This window comes from Homarus americanus, unplaced genomic scaffold, assembly GCF_018991925.1.
Source record: "Homarus americanus isolate GMGI-L3 unplaced genomic scaffold, GMGI_Hamer_2.0 scaffold14467, whole genome shotgun sequence".
Lineage (NCBI taxonomy): Eukaryota > Metazoa > Arthropoda > Malacostraca > Decapoda > Nephropidae > Homarus > Homarus americanus.
Window position 1 is genome coordinate 4,196,382 of NW_024733734.1, and position 20,418 is coordinate 4,216,799.

The 20,418-nt window shown below is 38.5% G+C and overlaps 2 protein-coding genes across 3 annotated transcripts in view; one reads left to right on the plus strand and one right to left on the minus strand.

Moving 5' to 3' along the window:
• Positions 1-2,151, plus strand: part of LOC121869940 (integrator complex subunit 7-like) — a 39,633-nt gene extending 37,482 nt beyond the window's left edge. For both annotated transcript variants that reach the window (XM_042371510.1, XM_042371509.1), the window contains one exon: positions 1,750-2,151. In XM_042371510.1, the coding sequence (XP_042227444.1) occupies positions 1,750-2,028 (279 nt within the window). In that variant the 3' untranslated portion in view covers positions 2,029-2,151. The remainder of the gene's footprint in view (positions 1-1,749) is intronic.
• Positions 2,152-11,820: 9,669 nt separating this feature from the next.
• On the minus strand, positions 11,821-18,460 carry LOC121869942 (40S ribosomal protein S15-like). The gene is made up of 4 exons (XM_042371512.1): positions 18,406-18,460; positions 18,118-18,206; positions 15,703-15,937; positions 11,821-11,958 (listed from the first exon to the last, which is right to left on the minus strand). The coding sequence occupies exons 1-4, from the start codon at positions 18,412-18,414 to the stop codon at positions 11,845-11,847; spliced, it is 447 nt and encodes a 148-aa protein (XP_042227446.1). The 5' UTR covers positions 18,415-18,460; the 3' UTR covers positions 11,821-11,844.
• Between the last annotated feature and the right edge of the window lie 1,958 nt (positions 18,461-20,418).

Below are 20,418 nucleotides of genomic sequence, written 5' to 3' on the forward strand. Positions count from 1 at the left end.
ACACTCGCATACACATATATATAATACAGGTTGTACCTCTCTAGTCCGGCATTCTGTGGTCCGGAACGATTTTAGTTTGTCCAATTGGTAGATAGGCAGCTTTTTTTTTTTTTTTTTTACTTATCTGAAATATTATTATTATTACAGGAGTATTAAATTTTTGCCCCTCAGGTCCTAATGTGGGTCAGTGACCTATGCCCGGGTGGGCTAATCCCCTTAAAAAAAAATAAGCCGCGGGAAATTAAGGTTTGTTTACATCCGGCAGTTCAACTGCTCTCTCACTCTCTCTCTCTGCTTGTCTATACAGAGTACAACATTTAACCCTTCAATATATATGAGCAGTAAATAAGTGTTGCTTTCATATTCTTATGTAGAGTAATGAAGATATGTTTTCACATGTGCGCACTTACATACAAGCAGTCTCACTTTTTTTTTTACCATTAATGGTTAGCTACTTATATTGTTCCATTTATTAACATTAAATAACATTACAGGTACTTCAAGCAACCATATTCATTTTTTACATTAATTTTACTACAGCTAAACTCAGGGTTTATTTTCTTCAGTTTTATATGTAGAACCAATCAGTCACTGGTTTCGTAAGCTTTAACATAAACAATGCCGGCAGCTGTCTCGTCTCCTCTAATATTCCACGTATTATTAATAAATTGTATTGTTAATTTTGCACACACGTACATTAATTCAATAAAAACAATTCAGAAACATTAATTAAAATATATATGAACAGTAAATAAGTGTTGCTTTCATATTCTTATGTAAAGTAATGACGATATGTTTTCACGTGTGCGCATGCGCACTTACATATGCGATCTCTCTTTTTCTTTACCATTATCGTTAGCTACTTCTATTGTTCCATTTATTAACATTAAATAACATTACTTAAAACAACCATATTAATTTTACTACAGCTACACCCAAGGTCTTATTTTCTTCAGTTTTATATGTAGAACCAGTCAGTCACTGGTTTTGTAATCAACGAAAACAATGCTGTGCCATTTCCTCATGTGTTTTAATTTTCTACGTATTATTAATGAATTGTATTGCTCATTTTGCACATATAAACATTAATTCAATAAAAAAGACATTCAGTAATAAACAATAATGAATCTTTTGTACATAAGAGAAATGACGCTGTTTACACGATTATGCACGTCGTCTGCACGTTGGCGGGCCGTTCAAACCCGTCGAAATTCAAGTTTCCGCCGTCAAAATTTTTATTTATTTATTTTTTTGTGTTCCAATAAAATACGTTAAGAATTAAAAACTCGCGAAATTTGAGAAGCTACTATACGACATTTAACCCTTCAATATGTGTTCAAAGAGACCATGACGCAGAGAAAGTGGTGCTAGTGCTTCCAGGCATAAGCACAAGTCACTATCTATCCAGGAAAAGGGTGAATTTCCATGGTCCGGCACCGGTCAGGTCCCGAGGTTGCCGGACTAGAGAGGTACAACCTGTACAGGTAAAAGAAATATTTGTCCAAAGGGCAAACACATCAGGGGAATATACGTACATTTCTTTGTACACAAGTAAAATGTACCCCCCCATTCAGCAAATGTTATTCGCGGATTTGGTGATTCACGGCCATTTTGAAAAATTAACCCCCACGAATTTGAAGGGCATGCTGTACTGCACTTCAGTCTTCAATTAAATTTTAGGTTATAATAATCCTATAAAATACAGTACTTTAACAATAGCCTGCTATTTCCCCTTCTTGTGTGATTTAGGTGAGTGTGGACACATCAGTCACAGATGATTCAGATGATGCCTGGCAGACAGGACCCCGCCACACACTTACTGTCAAATCACAAGAGGACCCAGCTAGCAAGGCAAGTGTCTCACAAGCTCCACGCCAGGTTCCTCCCAGCCAGTATGCACCTTCCAGTTCTCAAGGAGCACCAGGACCTCCTCCAGGAGTTAGTGTTTTACCTCCTGTTCCTCCAGGCACTAATCCTCCACCTGTTCCACAAATTTCTCAATTCAACATGCCAAGACCAGGACATTGAATGCTGTGACTTTGATTATTTTAAAACTAAAAATAATTCCAATCTAATTAAATTTATGAACAAATGTACTGAAACAAAACAATTAACTAATGTACTTCAGATACTGAATAAATATTACATGTATTATTTATATTATTAATAGCTACCCATTATCTTTATATTATACTCATTGTTATAGTGTTACGCAGGAGTGATGCTTTCATAGTTATGTGTACGGATACAAGAAAACTCAAGAGAAAGAAACAATGCTTTCACTTGTAATAAATAGCCTTTGGTAACATATAGGCAATAGTACAGTAAACCCTCGATAACTCGGCCTTCCATATAACTTGGCATGGATATGGTCACGGAATGTATTAGTATAACTCGAGAAATGCCGAGATATATAAAATTATCGGGGAAAATCTCGGCATATCAGGCCACCTGCATCACCTACCATGCCTCTGTGTCACCTACCATACCTCTGTGTCACCTACCGAGCATCTGTGTCACCTACTTCAGTATGCTTCATTCTTCACCTGCAGTGATGGTAAGTGTCACTTTTATACATTTAGTAATTACATGTACAGTTCACACATATATGGGTCAACAATTTTTTATTGTTGTATTTTTGTAGGATGGGGAAAGTGCCTCGATAAGTCGGAATTTGGGATAACTCGGCAAGGCCAGAGCCCAGTATGTGCCGAGTTATCAAGGGTTTACTGTACTAATGTAAATGTTGGCTATTCACATGTATTTATTACAGGTTGGGTAATGGGTATCCCATATCTGAAATTCCCAAGTCCAAAATGCTCTGAAATCCAAGTCTATTTCATTATATCTATGGTAGATAATACACTGAATATGGCATATATCATAATTTTTATGAGGGTAAGTATGTATGTGTAATGAATAAAGGTAAGACATAGGCTGCTTTTTTTTTCTTTATCTTTTTTTACGGGGATTGGCCCACCGGGGCACAGGTCAACGACCCACATCGGGCCCCTGGGGGCGGAAAAAAAAGAGAGAAATTAAAGATAGAAAAGGAAAAGGTTATGTTAATCTACACCACGAAGATTCCGGAAAACCAGCTTTTTAAAGTGAGACATTGTATGAGTGTGGAAACACAGAAGGCAGAGCATTCCACTGTTTGGCTGTGTGAGGAAAAAAGGATGTACTATAATGGGTTATTCTAGTGTGACTGACATCCACAGAGAAATGGTGGGCACCGCGGGCAAGACGTGTGTTGCGAGCCCACGGCCTTGCCGGCAATATACAGGACGCCAAATCCACCGAACATTGCCTGTTAAAGTACCTGTAAAAGAGAGAGAGAGTGAAGCAATATTGCAGCAAAGAGAAAGGGAAGAAAGATTGTCAACTAAAGGAGGAGCGTTAATAAGACGAAATGCCTCGAGTTAGGGCCCCATCCCTGTTGGGTGAGCTACCCCATTATACATGATATACGTATTCCCAACACTGAAAATATCCCAAATCCGAAACCCTTAAGGCCCCAAGAATTTCGGATAAAGGATACCCAACCTGTGTATATGAGTAATTTACAGTGCCTGAATTACCCGGTAACTAAGCACAGTTGTAAAAAGTACCGTACTTGGATTCTTAAGTAAAAGTATTGTTACATTGGCAAAATATTACTCAAGTAGAAGTAAAAAAGTTCAGACCCCCCTACCAAAAAAAATCGCGGGGGTTAGGTTCTCAAAATGGCCGCGAATAACATTTGCGGATGGGGGGAGGGACATTTTTACTTGTGTACAAAGAAATGTATATTCCCTTTATGTGTTTGCCTTAGGACAATTACAGGTAGTCCTCGACTTACGACCTACTTGACCTACGACCTACTTGACCTACGACCATCCGGACATACAACCGCCTCAGTCATACCAAAAAATTTTCAAACTCTGTATGTATTTGCTAGGACCGAAATGTTTCCGTCTCGTACGAGAGAGTCGCGTGGGCTGGGTCGCCTCGTGGTGTACAGCGACCACGCCGTAGCACGCTCAGTTGGTGTTTGGCCATTGTTGTTGTCGGTAGTGATCGCGCTGTGTACTGACAATATTTTTTTTTCTAATTCCCTTTAGAATGACTGGCAAGCATAAAAGTGAGAGTGCTGGTGGTGCTAGGAAGAAAAGGAGACAGTCAATTACTTTTGAGATGAAAATGAAAATAATAATGCAATATGAAAATGGAAAAACGGTAGCAACCATTTCACGCGATCTTGGCTTCTCTCACTCGACGATATCGACAATTTTGAGGGACAAGGAACGAATTCATGGGGTAGTGAAAGGATCAGCACCTGTAAAGGGAACAATAATAACGAAAAAAAGATAAGGTTCTATTCATGAGATGGAAGATCATTTTTTTTTTTTTTTTTTTACGAGATTAGCCCACCCAAGGCACAGGTCACTAACCCATATCAGTGCCTGGAGGGCAAAAATATAATAATAATAATAACTACAGTTGTACCCCGCTTAACGCGGTTTCACTTAACTCGATTTCTCATATACGCGGTGCCTCGCCAGAACCGAACTTTCACTTAACGCGGTTCATCTACCCATATACGCGCAGAGTGTCCGGTTCGAGACGTTATTTTTAAATTCGCCCCACCCGCCACCCGCTGCCGCCTGCCTCGCCTCTCCCTTCTCCTCCTCCTCCCTCCCTCCCCTCCCGCCTGGGCAAGCCGCGCTGTAAGGTTGCGTAGTGTGTGTCTTTGTTGCGTTATCACTGACGTCATATGACATATCGGACTGTGATTGGCCATGCATCCCTACCCCCTCTGCTGCTAGCTGTAATTGGTTTAAAGTAATATGACGTGTCCACCCGGGGAGGGAGAGAGGGAGGAAAGAGGACGCTGCCGCGCTAGTTTCATCCCTCCAGGCCACACCGTGTATATGTGCATCCATTGTTCTGTGAAATGGCTTCCGCCGGACCACCACCGCCACCAGAGACAAACCTTTCCTTACCTGGACCCAGCCGCCCTAAGCCCAAGAAGACACGCCGTGGCCTAAGCTACAAAGTGAAATACCAGATCATTCAAGATTTGGAGAAAGGAACACGCCGTTATTCTCACGCTACTAAAGTATATATACAACGAACGCCATTCAGATACAAGTATGATGCAGCCAAGATTAAAGAACACATGAAAATCAAGCAAAGTCTGCAGGCGCTTCAATGATCAAGTATTGCCAAACAGGGTGCTGTAAAGGCGGGAAAATTTACAGAGTTATTTGATCTGGCTACGGACGTTAGTCGATGGCGGTGGACACGCCGCCACGCAGAAAGGCCACGGAACTTTACGAGAAATAAAGAGCAAGGGAATCAGTGAGCCCAAACCTTCAAATGCTTCTCTGGTTACGAAGGGTTAAGAAGAGGAACAAGATCACCATCATCAACATTGGTGGTGAGGAAGGAAAAGGACCGTATAAGCAGAGATTTTCCTCCGTTTCACGGAGGTTGGTAGGAAGCGACAGTATGACTGACGACTCAGGAAGTTTAATACGGACTTAATCTGGTCTTTTCTGGAAAGTTACCTTCCAAGACCTTCAAGTATCCAGTCTGCCAGCAAGGGGCTGAAGTTGCAGAAGGAACGATCACCGTCTTCTTTACCACCAATGCCTGTGCCCCGTAAACCAAAGTTATCGGTGATTCAATACAGTTCCAAAACTCAGACGCTTGAGCAAGAATATGGACATGAACAAGCTTAATGTCCATCATTAACCGCACGAAGGCGGATACGTCCTCTTCTGGTTTGAATTACTTGTTCCCAACGGGAAGAAATTCTGCATAGCAACAGAATGTTCCATTCAATATTTTGTTGCTCCCTTGACAACGCATCTGTGACACTCGCCTCTACTTATGGATCGTCACCCCCAACGTAAAGTGGTCTTCCTTTTCCTCCCAACACTACGCCATTAATCCAGCCTGGTGGACCAGGAAAGTTGATCTGCAATGAAAGCTGCATACTGCAAAGCAGTTCAAGCCCTGAATGACTCTCTACCAACACCAAGGATGAGTTGCGAAGCTGGGTGACACCGACAGCGAGAGTAAAAGCGACGAGGACAAGGAACAAGAGGTGGTGATCAAGCAGTTCCTTGCCAAACAGTTTTGGAAGAAGTTTAACGCCAAACAAGCTGTAGACTTTGGTGGAGTGCATGATCAGCTGTCTATTGCTACGCATTCACAAGTGCATGGAGACATGTGTTGCACATGGCATATCAGCTGAGAGGAGGAGCCCAACTGCACTGGTGAGGTTCAGACTGTTGCAGTAGCAGGACCTTGCCAGAGAAGCTGTAAAATAATATTACAGCTGAAGGCTTCCGAGACCACCTCAACGAAGACATCCTGGAGGTGATCAGGAGATTCCATGTGACTGCTGCATTTGAGATGTTGGAAGATGAGCACGCCAGTAGAAGAGGGAAGAAGGTAAAAATATTCAAGAACACAAGTTAAGTCATAGTGATATTAAGGGTGCCATGGAGTGTGTAGAAAAATGAAGTCCTTCCTTTCCTGCGACAATGACGATAATTGCTTATGAAGTCTTCCATACCCGCTGGTGCAGGCTATGGAGCCGCAGACATCACGGTGTATCACAACATTAACACTAGCCACAAAAAAGTATTACCAGTTCTTTCACCACAACCCACCACAGCCAGCCAGAGCTAGTGATAGTGACAGAAAGTGACTTTGAGGATTTGTCAGAAGCCCCACAACTGTGGGTGACAGTGATGCAGGATGCACCTAGTAATGGTGATTCACCTGGAGGGCCAGTAATCTGCCCTCTGCCTGCAAAATCCAGCCTCCATCCTCTCGCATGCCGACCCATCTCTCTCTTTCTACTAATTCTAAGTGTTCACAACATAACTTTTAGTTTTCCTAACTCAACCTTTGTTTTTCCTAACCCAATCTCTTCTATATTACTTGTTTGTTCATACCATCATGTTAAGATGTACCCTTTACCACAACATATTTGTGCGTCAGTCAAAAGTGGAGTTTGAGGGTCGGGCTGGGGCCCCTGCTGGAATTAATCCCATATGTTCTGTTGTTCACTTAATGCAAGTTTTTCACTTAACGTGTACCTGTGGGTTAAATTGAATCATGCTAAGCGGGTACTACTGTATTATTATTATTATAATAATTCAAAAATTAATAACAAAATACTAAAAATAAAAATAAAATACTAAAAATAATTATAATACAAAAGTGTGTGTCCTTAAACCTTCTAACCCTACAGGCTAAGGCAAGAAGCCTTTTCGAAAGCATGAAGGAGCAGGCAGGAGATGAGTGCGACCAAAACTTCACAACAAGTCATGGGTGGTTCCATAGGTTTAAGAAGCGTTACAGTTTGCATAGTGTAAAGGTGGGTGGAGAACAGCAAGTGCTGATGTGGGTGCTGCCGAAGCTTTTAATGAGGAGCTATATCATGTCATCGTGAATGGAAATTATTTGCCTGAGCAAATATTTAATGTGGATGAAACTGCATTATTCCAAGCGCATGCCAGAACGGACATAGATCCACAAAGAGGAGAAAAGCATGCCGGGATTCAAGGCATTCAAGGACCGAATCACATTTCTGTTGGGGAGTATGTAGCTGGTTTCAAGATAAAGCGCTTCATGATATATCATTCAGAGAACCCAAGGGCTTTTAAACATGTCAGCAAGCACACACTGCCAGTGTTTTATCACAGTAACAAGAAAGCATGGATGACCCTAGCAGTGTTTGAGGATTGGTTCCCGAGTTGTTTCATTCCACGAGCCAAGGAGTATTGTCTGCAACAAAGGGTTGCATTCAAGTTTTTAATAATTTTAGATAATGCTCCGGGACACCCACCACACTTGGACGACCTGCACCCTGATGTTAAGATAGTCTACCTTCCACCTAACACTACATACACTACCTCAATCATCCAACCCATGGATCAAGGTGCAATTGGACATATATATTAAGAAGTCCCCCACTGCTGTCTCCTCACGCCCCACCACTGCTGCCTCTTCACTCCTAAGATGATCCAATACCTTCAACAAGTATGTTAGCCTGTCTGAAGAAAGCAAAATTGATGACCCACCCTGCCCTGTCTCCTCCTCTGCTTCATCAGCTGACTATATTAAAGGTAAGTGCACAGTAACACTTTATTCATTCTTCATTATTGATTACTTTTACTGTACTGTATTTCATTTTAGAATTTCTATGTACGTACTGTATTATTTTAACGCTTTTTCAACTTACGACCTGGTTGTTGGGACGGAACCCCGTCGTAAGTCGAGGAAACCTGTAATATATATATATATATATATATATATATATATATATATATATATATATATATATATATATATATATATATATATATATATATATATATATATATATATATATATATATATATATATATATATATATATATATATATATATATATATATATATATATATATATATATATATATATATATATATATATATATATATATATATATATTACAGGCTTAAATTCCTTACTATTTTAGTAAATATCAAGAAGTTTATACTATTCAATAATTTTAAAAGTTTAATATTCAATTTTTTAGTCATTTTAACAATTATTGAACATAATTGAAAGTAAAGTGACTAGTTTAATCGCGGCATCAGCCTCTTAACACAGCAAACAGAGTTAGTCTCTCTCTGTTTTCACTGGAGGTAACATCTTGCTTGAGACTCTCTTCAACTAAACGCTTTTTTCTGTGTTTCCAAGATTGAGTCATTTTGAAATATATTTTACATATTGACAATATATAATGCAGTGCAGTATTGATTTAAAGAAAATAATCTTGAATTACACCAAAGAGCTAAAATTTTATGGGTGAAATGGTGCCATGGGGTGACTTCTCTTCCACCCCAATGCCTTCTCTTCTTCCTTCTCCTCCACCCCTATTCTAAATCCATCATCATCATCATCATCCAGGAGCCTTCTCATACACACCTCCAAAGTAAGTGAACTTTTCTACCATTTTGTTGAATTTTTGTAAATTTTCCGTGAGCTGGAACCAATTACCCAAAAACCCATTGAAACAATGGTTTGATTAAACGACCTTCTGGAACAGTTGAGTTTGTTAACGGAGGGTCACAAAAAATATATATATATATATATATATATATATATATATATATATATATATATATATATATATATATATATATATATATATATATATATATATATATATATATATATATATATATATATATATATATATATATATATATATATATATATATATATATATATCTATATGAGGTACGTTAAGTGAACAACAGAACATATGGGATTAATTCCAATAGAGACTGGCCCGACCCAAACTCCACTTTTGGCAGACACACAACTATGTTGTAGTAAAAATTTTATCTTAACTTTATGATGGTATGCACACAATTAATAATTAAGAGAAATATCAATAATAATGAGTTTTTAACACTTGCATTAGTAGAAAAGATGGCTGGGCACAGGGATGGGGGTTGGTTCGAGGCAGAGGGCAGATTATTGGCCTCACCTGTATCACTTGTATCAATTGTATCACTATCCACCACAGAGGCTTGCAGGGCCTCTTTGTCAACCCTCAAAGGCCATATAAGTCCATATCCTCACTATCACTATCACTGACTTGGGCGGCTGTGGTGGGTGAAAGAACTTCGGTAATGTTTTGATGACTGGCGACCTTATCTGCATCGTCTTATGCCGCTTCCGCGTATATGATGAAAAATTCGCGTTAAGTGAAAGTTCAGCTCTGGCGAGGCACCGCGTATGTAAATAGCGTTAAGTGAAAGTTAAGTAATACTAATATATATATATATATATATATATATATATATATATATATATATATATAATATATATATATATATATATATATATATATATATATATATATATATATTTATATATTTTGAAAGGTATTACGGTGTCTTGATGAAAGTGGCGTGGCCTTATTACACACTTTCGCCTATGTTTGGGTCTTGGGGGGGAGTCACTTATCTGCCAGAGTATGACTAAAACTGAATTTTGAACTAAAAACCTTGGTCGACTTATAACTTACAGTCGTACAGGTTGTAATAATTTGTTGCAGTTGGGAAGCTTCGTGACATCACTAGTGTATAATGCATCTCCATATGCCTTGGTTTATTCATTGATCAGTTGTCCAAGCACAAAAGTAGCCAAGTCAAGCCATCATGTACCAATTTTAAAATAAAAATTACAATGTAAAATGTTATAAGACAATGGTTAAGTAGTGCTGTTAACACTTAAGCCCCGGGTCAGGGTGCCGCTGTCAGTACCCCCCACCTGGGGGTAAATCAAGAAAAATCAACTTTTCATTTTTTCTTTTAAATGATAAAACAATAAAAAATGGATCAGAAAAACAATATATTGACCCTCTAGAAACTTCCCCTAGTAGTGCTGAGGTGGAGGTAGATATGAAGACACTGTTGGTTTGAAGCTTGTGGTCCCTCAGCACTTAGCAGCTATTTTTAGCCTCCTTTTTGTCCGAGGTGGCCAATAATGCATACCGTACATTTACTGATCATAAAACTTATTTGCTATAAATAATTCATTTGAATATTTTATTTGCATTATTTTTCATAAAAAGGTGCTTAACACGCATGATCGGTCACCCGGCTGTCTTTGTTTGGTAGAGCAAGTAATGCATAAAATAATTACAGTATAATTCCACAAATAAATACATTTATAACAATCATAGCATTATTTTCCAGTAATACGACACTAAAATACAATTACACTACTTTTAGCAATATTATTTTGATACATGATAAAATGGACAAACAAAAGTAGGTAATTACGTCCAAACTTCCCTGTGGCCGAGCATGTGGCTTGACAAGCAAATAGTCACACTGGAACCTGATAACCCACGCTGGGCATTTAAACAGTGGCAGGAAAAGGCGAGCATTCTGGAGTGTCACCTGAGGTGTAAGGGTTAATGTGTATGCTGTTTAAGTGTCTTGGCATTTCACCTCACCACCTGACTCTTGAACAAATCCTTCAATGTGCTTGGCAAGCTCAACAATATTGCTTTGAATGTTTGACATGCACACACACACGTGAATTAAGACAAACAACCAACCAACCAGTGAGGGTCTTGTTGTGTGACTACATGGAGGTGAATTAAAACAATAGCTGTCGAGGAGCTTATCCCTTGGCAACACTGGTGCATGCTACCACTCTATCTCTAATCACTCCACATTTTAAAATGGTATGGAATGTAATGTTGAACGGATCCAACTTTGCCCATTTAAACTTATATTTATCACAATCTCTCTAAAAAATACTTTAGGTTTCATTTTTATTAGAGATATCTTCAGGTCATGAGACCCATTAATCCCCTACCCAAGAAAGGGTGACCGGACATTCCATCAGGTCAGTAATATGAGACCACTAATCCCCCACCTGATGTTGAGCCAGGTCAGGTCCCCAACCCCCCCCCCAAAATACTTTAGCCTTTGTCTTTATTAAAGACATTTTCAGAAAATTCTCTCTATTTTCAACCCCGAAGAATTTGATTTTTAAATTCCTACTTTGGGAATGATCTTTCGAGCACATTTCATTTCTGGCTATCGGAAAGTTCCGGGTTTGAGGCAAAAAAAAATCTACCAAGAAAAGATACAGCGTGGCTTTTCTGTGCAAGGTCACTAGTCTGTGTTGGAGAGATACCTGTTATAAATAAGAAAATAAATTCTAGGTACAAAATTGAGCAAATAAATTCCAAGTTCAAAATGCACTATACAAATTTTGATGGAGTAAATAAAACCATATAATCTCTCTTATTCCTTTATTTAGATCTACTTAAGAGGGATAAACCTGGAGCTGTGGGTGGCACCAATACCCGGCCTACCATGCTTAACTGGCTTGTAGGTGATGGAGAACTCAGCTAGGTAATGACTGATCATCTCTGGCTGGAAAGTGAAAAAAAAGTAAATTAATAAAGTTAAATTTACTTTTAAATTAATAATAAAGAAACAACTGATGTAAAAATCGCATATCGACGAGAAAAGCAATGGTCAAATGCCTCCATTCCCATAAGAATGAATTATTCATTAGATAACATTTACTTAAAATGAAAATTAAGACATTTCCTGCTTTGGTACAGAATAGCATATACAGTATTTGATTACTGCATCCATTATATTTTTGGGTGGCCTACAACCACTAGTAGCCTCTAAATTCAGACTGATGGTAAGGCCTTCCATTATTGGTTAACAAAAAATATGAGAAACTGTATTCGCAAGTATGGTCCACATCAGTTCATCAAAAAGTAACATACAAAAATTCAACATCAGGTTTGTATTTGAGAGATATACAATACTCCTGTATTCTGCACTTTTATTATAAAACATGCTATTATTTGTATCCAAACCACCAAGACAAATGTACTACCATAAATAACAGTAACCAAAAGCATTGACATCCTATATATACCATATGTTCTTGAGGAGCATAGGGCAATTTAAAATAAATTTAAACACCCAATAAACCTCAAGGTTGATCTCCGAGCTTGCTTTATGACTGGATTACTGTCGAGTCCAGTCATTTGGTTTGCCACTCAGATATGGTCACTAAATACAAGGGTAAAGTTTACTTTATCCCACTTGCACCTTACCTAGAACATGCACAAACCAGACCATGATGGGACTAGCTCTCTCCTAAAGTTGTGTTAATACATTGCAAGGTATGCATTAAATATCCTACTTTTCAAAAATTATATTCTAATATATTTTTAAATTTTGCAATCTGATAAAAGTTTTGTTTTATCTTATCCAGGAACACTTACTCCATCTTAAAGCCGCTTTCTGAGAAAATGCTCACAATGCTGCCCTATATTCCCCTTATCTCGTCTTGTGTATTCTATGTATTGTTTCACCTTTCCTCCAACAATGTAGTCCCATCTTACTGTCAATACACCCACTAAATCTCCTGAGATTCCTTCCTGCATCTTTTTCATGTCCAAACCAACTCAGCAAATCACCCTTCACAACACTAAACAATTTACACCCTTTGCCATCCCAAACACTAACATATTCTTAAATAATAAATCTTCATTCCAAGTTTAAATAAAATATGATGGTAAGTGTTTTACAGTACCCTTTCCAAGGGTACATTCCTTCCCAAAATGATATTGTACTTCTAATTTCCCTTCTCCAGTAAACCATTTTTACTTAAAATCAATCCCAAACATTGTAAATGAAATATTTTACCTCTGCCAGCATTTTAATAACCACAAATCACCCTTTTAAATTTGCAAATTTTCCTACCCCTGGTAAGATTTTCCCAAAATACAGGTACTCCTCGACTTACGACAATTCAGACATACGACCGCCGTGGTCGCATAAAATATTTTTCAAATTACGTATTTTAAAGTACCGAAACGTTTCGGTCCTGTACGACAGCGTGGGCTGGGCAGCCTCGTGGTGTACAGCATCCACACCGTAGCCCGCTCAGTTGGTGTTTGGGCGTCGTTGTTGTCTTTAGTTATCGCGCTGTGTACTGACAATTTTTTTTTTTAAATCACCTTAAAATGACTGGCACGTATAAAAATGAGAGTTCTAGTGGTGCTGTGAAGAAAAAAAGACAGTCAATTACTTTTGAGATAAAAACGAAAATAATAATGCAATATGAAAATTGAACAACGGTAGCAAACATTTCACGCGATCCTGGCTTCTCTCACTCGACAATATCAACAATTTTGAAGGACAAGGAACAGATTTGTGAGGTAGTAAAAGGATCAGCACCTAAAAAGGGAACAATAATAACAAACCAAAACTTCACAGCAAGTCATGGGTGGTTCCAAAGGTTTAAGAAGCGTTACAGTTTGCATAGTGTAAAGGTGAGTGGAGAGGCAGCAAGTGCTGCCGAAGCTTTTAAGGAGAAGCTAGATCGTGTCATCGTGGAAGGAAATTATTTGCCTGAGCAAATATTTAATGTGATGAAACTGGCTTATTCTGGAAGCGCATGCCAGAACGGAAATACATCCACAAAGAGGTGAAAACCATGCCGGGATTCAAGGCCTGAATCACACTACTGTTTGGGGGGGGGGTGTAGTTGGTTTCAAGGTAAAACCCTTCATGATATATCATTCAGAGAACTCAAGGGCTTTTAAAAATGTCAGCAAGCACACACTGCCAGTGTTTTATCGCAGTAATAAGAAAGCATGGATGACCCTAGCAGTGTTTGAGGATTGGTTCCCGAGTTGTTTTATTCCACGAGCCAAGGAATATTGTCTGCAACAAAGGGTTGCATTCACACCACACCTGGACGACATGCACCCTGATGTTAAGGTAGTGTACATTCCACCTAACACTACCTCTATCATCCAACCCATGGATCAAGGTGCTATTGCTGCCTTTAAAGCGTATTATTTATGTACGACCTTCGCTCAGGCCGTTGCTGCTACTGAAGGTGAGAAAATGCTCAAGAGAGTTTTGGAAGGACTACAACACTTTGCAATGTACAAAGAACATAGCTGCAGCATGGGATGAGGTTACAGCTAAGTGCATGAATGAAATACGGAAGGTCCTGAAAAGATGTGAACAGTTTCAAAGGATTTAATGAAGATGAAGCAATATCTGAGATTAGAAACAAGATAGTGCAGTTGGGTAAACATTTGGAGTTAGAAATTGATAATGAAGATGTTGAGCAGTTGGTGGAAAGTGTAGCAGAAGAGCAAAGTAACGAGGATCTTATTGAACTGGATGCACAGAAAATTGCAGAGGAGGAAGAGAGACAAAATGTAGAAGAACCTGCACCCCCCAAAAAGTTTTCAGTGAAACAAATGGCAGAAGCATTTGCTACTATTAATAAGGGGATGCAAATATTTGAAGAAATGGATCAAAATGGTGAGCATTTTGCAAAAGTTGATAGACTGATCCAAGATGCAATTGCTTGCTACAGGGAGATTTACATGAAAAGAAAAGGCAAACTGTACAGTCTAAATTGGACACATATTTTAAGAAGTCCTGCCTCTTCACTCCCTAAAGATGATCCAATACCTTCAACAAGCAAGTATCCTCTGTATGTTAACCTGTCTGAATAAAACAAAATTGATGACCCACCCAGCCTCCTTCATCCAATTAATGTAGTCTCCATGTTTAATTTAAAAATTATTGATGCCCTGTGTGCTTTCATCTGACTACATTAAAGGTAAGTGCACAGTAACACTTTTTTTCATTATTGATTACTTTTACTGTACCGTATTTCATTCTAGAATTTCTATGTATTATTTTCGCATTTTCGACTTACGACCTGGTCAAGACGGAAGAAGAGAGACTGTACACTATTGTACAGGGTACATCAAATTCCTCCCCCTCAAAAAATTAATATCTTAATTTACACTGTATGACCCTTTGCAATTTCCTTCTACTATACACATGAATACACCCTATCAAGGTTATATGGTTCCTGAGCTTGACACTCCACAACAAGCATTGCACCACCACCACCTCCCAGTCTTCCAGCTCCAGCCACCCCTGCCTTCATCTCTCTCTGCACTTTATACTTATGAACATATCAAAACATTCAAATGATTCTAAATATAAAATTCATTTTTTTACCTATTACTGTATTAGTAACAATATGCATTATCCACACACCAGTTGGGTACAATTATTTTGGATGCAGTATGGGTTACCCGTGCAAATACCAACCTTAATTTCAACTTGATTGAAGGTCTTGCCATTATACACACCGACCATAGATCCTACCATTTCAGGTACAATGATCATGTCACGCAAATGTGTCTTGACAACGGCAGGCTTTTCAAGGGCTGGGCATTCCTTCTTAGCCTTTCTCAGCCTCTTTAGGAGAGCCATATGTTTACGCTTTAATCCCCGCTGGAAACGGCGACGCTGACGGCAAGGGAACAACTCAACCAGCTGTTCACTGAAAAGATTGACATTACAATAATAGTGTATGTAAAGCACACACTGTAAAATTTCAGAACAAAAAATTATAAATACAGCACAATGAAGGGCTACAAAATGCAATTACACTAACAGGATACTTCCTACATATTCCAGCTAACATACAGAGAGGGTGGAATGTACAGTCAACCAAAAAGTATCGAGACCGTAGGCTCTGGTGGAATAGAAAACAGGAGACATGTTCATGTATCAGTTGAGTCTTCGCCCAATGTTCCACATTAACAAAAGTTATTTTAGGCTAAATAATTTAGTGAGCATGAGGTTAGCCAAATTTTAACAAATTACATATGGAGTGTCAAAAATTAAAAAAAATTGCTTTAAGAACATAAGGAGTCTGCAATAGGCAGGTTGGCCTGTGCATGGCAGCTCCTACCGAGACTTACTACCACTCTCTATCATTCCGGGGTTCCAGCACTTACTACAAAGTTGCTAAGCTTGTTCCACTCATCTACCACCCTATTTGTGAACCAGTTCTTTCCCATCTCCCACCTAAACTTATCCAACTTAAAGCCGTTAATACGTGTCCTATCCTGCTCGGATATTATAGGAATTTTATCTATGTCACCTTTATTGATTCCTTTCACCCACTTAAATACTTCTATCATATCTCCCCGCACTCTTCGTCTTTCTAGGGAATGCAAGTTAAGTTTCTTTAACCTATCCTGATATGGAAGGTTTCTAGGTCCCGGAATCATTTTCGTCATTCTTCGCTGCACCGACTCTAGTGAATTGATATCCATTCTATAATAAGGGCACCAGAACTGAACCGCATAATCGAGGTGCGGCCTAACTAGAGCAAGATATAGTTGCAATAAGACCTCTTCTCTCTTGTTACTTACACTTCTAGATATAAAACCCAATACTGTTTGCCTTATTTCGAACATTAACGCACTGTTTTCTAGGCCGTAGGTCCGGGCTTACAAGTACCCCTAGGTCTCTTTCACAAGTCGACTTCTCTAGGATGATGTTGTAGAGCCACCAGACTGGTGCCGGCACTACAGTACCTCGGTTACCCTGAAATTGGTGCACCTGCAACTGCCTAGCTTATACTGTACTACAGACAGGCAAGGGCGGTCCAACTAATTACCCAAATGTAACCGCAATGAAGTCAAATAATGGTCCAACATGAATAAATCGGACTGCTAATCACTTCTCGACTAGTATTTGGTGTCACAAAGTCAAAAAACTGGAAAACTTACTTTAATCTGAGTTAATAGATCGCGTGCATCTACCGAGGGAGCGAGTAATTACCCAAATGGAGCCGCAATGAAGTCAAATGATGGTCGTACAAGCATAAATCGGGCTGTGAATCACTTCTCGATTATTATTTGGCGTCATAGTCACAAAAAATTGGTAAATTTAATTTAATCTGAGTTAGGTACATGCACTCGATCTATAAACCCAGATTAAATTAAGTTTACCAATTTTTTGTGACTTCGTGACACCAAATACCAGTCGAGAAGTGATTGGCAGTCCGATTTATTCATGTAGACCATTATTTGACTTAATTGCGGCTACATTTGGGTAATTACTAGCTCCCTCGGTACATGCATGCAATCTATTAACTCAAATTAAATTACGTTTTCCAATTTTTTTTTTACTTTGTGACAACCAAATACTAGTCGCGAAGTGATTGGTAATCCGATTTATTCATGTAGGACCATTATTTGACTTCATTGCGGCTACATTTGGGTAATTAGTCGGACCCAGGCAAGGGGGAACCTAAGTGAGGTGTGTAAACATCTGAGGCACTCCTCAGTCGAGTGTCCTTACCTGGAGCTGGTGGACGCTCGCCCCACAGGGGGTCACAGCTCAAGATGCAGGCAAACTTTTTCGGAGTGAGAATTGTGAACTCTTGGGACAATCTACCAGAGAATGTTGTGACGGCACCGAGTGTGAGCTGTTTCAAGTCCAGACTTGACCAACACTCGAGGAGGTTCAGATACATTCAGGAGCCAATTCATGCCCAGTGCTTATCAACAGTGCATAACAGAGTCGTGACCAAGCGCCACATGAGCGTCCTTCAGTTTACCCATAAAAGCTCATTACACAAAATGATGGTCCACCAGGAGGCTCAGAGGCGGGTCACCATCAGCCAAACACTTCACTTATAACAATTTAGTTTATGGCCACACTCACTTGTTCATGTCCAGCAGTTGGTCCAGGTCCACCCCTCGGTAGGTGAACTTCCTGAAGGTTCTCTTCTTCCGTAGTTCCTGGGCCTGTGCCTGTTATTAATACAATAAAACATCTTACCTACAATTGTCCGGCACACAAATTAAAAACAAATATCCATTTATATTTCACAATATCTTTTTAAGATTCTCATACATGTGTTGAATCATTATATATCTTTCATTAATGGTTTGTCTCAGTGTGTTGCAGGATGGAAATGGATTTATCAAAGGTAAGCTCCGCCAGACGTACGTCAGCCATGGTGACTTGTTGTGAAGGAAGGACCGCTGCTCAGGGTTGCCAACTCGGATTTTCAAATGTCGCTAGGCTGGTACCTAAAAGTAGCTAAATGTCGCTAAATCTTCCATGGAAAGTCGCTAGCTATTATTCCCCCCCTTCAGTATAAATAAAATGCATTATGTAAAAATAAAAATATTATTTTTTTTAAAGTTTAATGTGCACACTTACCTATTATTCAATAGTAATTGCATCCCAGTCCTCTTCGTAGTCGTCGGCAGTGTGAACAACTGTAGAGCTGGAAGCATGTGAAGTGCTTGGTTCAGGTTCTCTTGTAACTGTATGCCTCCACAGTCCCTATCTTTCTTAAAATATCACTAGGAAGTTCATAACTTGCACAACAGGTGTTCTGTCTTTTTAACCCATACTTTATTGTAAGAATTGCCTTTAATGTCGATAGTTTCATTTTGTTGCGAATTTTGATGTCACAAAGTTCATATTACTAAATATGCGCTCTACATCTGCGTTTGAATGCGGAAGAGATAAGGCAGCGAGTGCAATTTCAGCCAGATCATGGTAAGGGTTTTCACCTGTCGCATCTCTGTAATTTGCCACTTCTGACCACAATTTTAGGGTGTTAGATGTTTCTGTCCAGATTGTGTGATGCAGTTTTTTCCACTGGAAATCAATCTTGGTAAGGGTGCTGGAATCTTCTGTAAATAAGTGTGCCAAACCAAGTATATCTGATTTAATAGGCTTCAAGCATTCATCGGCACTCAGAAAAGAAATAGACTGCAGCACACGAATGTTGTCAGGTAAGCGTTGACCAAGTTGTTTTATGAGTTCAACCCGTTCAAATGTATTGTCCCTGTAACCCCGTTGCTATATATTATGGCTCGAAATTAGGAAAACTGAGTTTTCATGGACAGTCCCAAAAGTATCCAGAAAGTCGCTAGATTTCTGTGGATATCTCTAGATTTGCGACAAGTCGCAAATCGCTCTAAAATGTCGCTAGAAAAAAAACAAAAAGCTCTAGATCTAGCTACAAAGTCGCTAAGTTGGCAACTCTGCCGCCGCTGATGCTCCCTTGTCTCCCTCACACGGTATGACAAGACGCTACAGCAAATACTGCACCAATATGCTTATAGTAATAATAATAATAACAATAGTATTTATTCAATAAAATTATCATACAGGCTTGGACTTGGATTGTCATGTATATGAATTACACAGATATACAGTATGAATATATATAATTTTGGTTAGGCCGTGGATTATACAGTTTCATTTGTCTTGAGTCTCTAACCAATGCCTCTAATGTGAATAATGAACATAAAAAATCAATGTATTAGTTTATTTTTCAGGTAAATTATAATATATGAGATAATTCATAATAAAAAAACATCTGAATTGCATCATATACTATCTTCAACTTTTCAAATAAAAATAAAATAAATTGTTTGAACAAATTTTTCCCCCAAAAATTATTATGAATAAGGAATAATTTAGATGAAGTTATTAAATGAATTATTCAAATAATATAGTAAAATGCATTTACAAAGTTCAGTCATCATTTGTGTTGTTATGAGTGCTGTGTTTCATATATTTTTCTTTATATTTCATGAACTTATATGAAATTAAAGCTGTCTCATATGTAAAAATTTGTATGGCAAGTTAGTATTAAATTGAGTCAGAATAAGGAAAGGAGATATATTAACAGCTTGGTGGGGGGGGGGGGAATCTAATTTCAGTATTATTAAATATATATTTTTTTGTATGGCCGCTTATTGGTGCCAAAATTAAATAGCCAATGGATATAACTAACAAATTGACTAGTGTAGAGTTATGTATGCAATTTAGTGATAAATAATAAATTATTTCTCCTCGGTGAGACTGAAACAATATTATAAATATTAAACTACGGGACTAATATTCACCATTCTTACCATATATCTGCACTACCTATTTTAGTCTATTTATATTGTGCTGTACTATGTTTACACATGCTGAATCAGTTTAAGCTTCTGT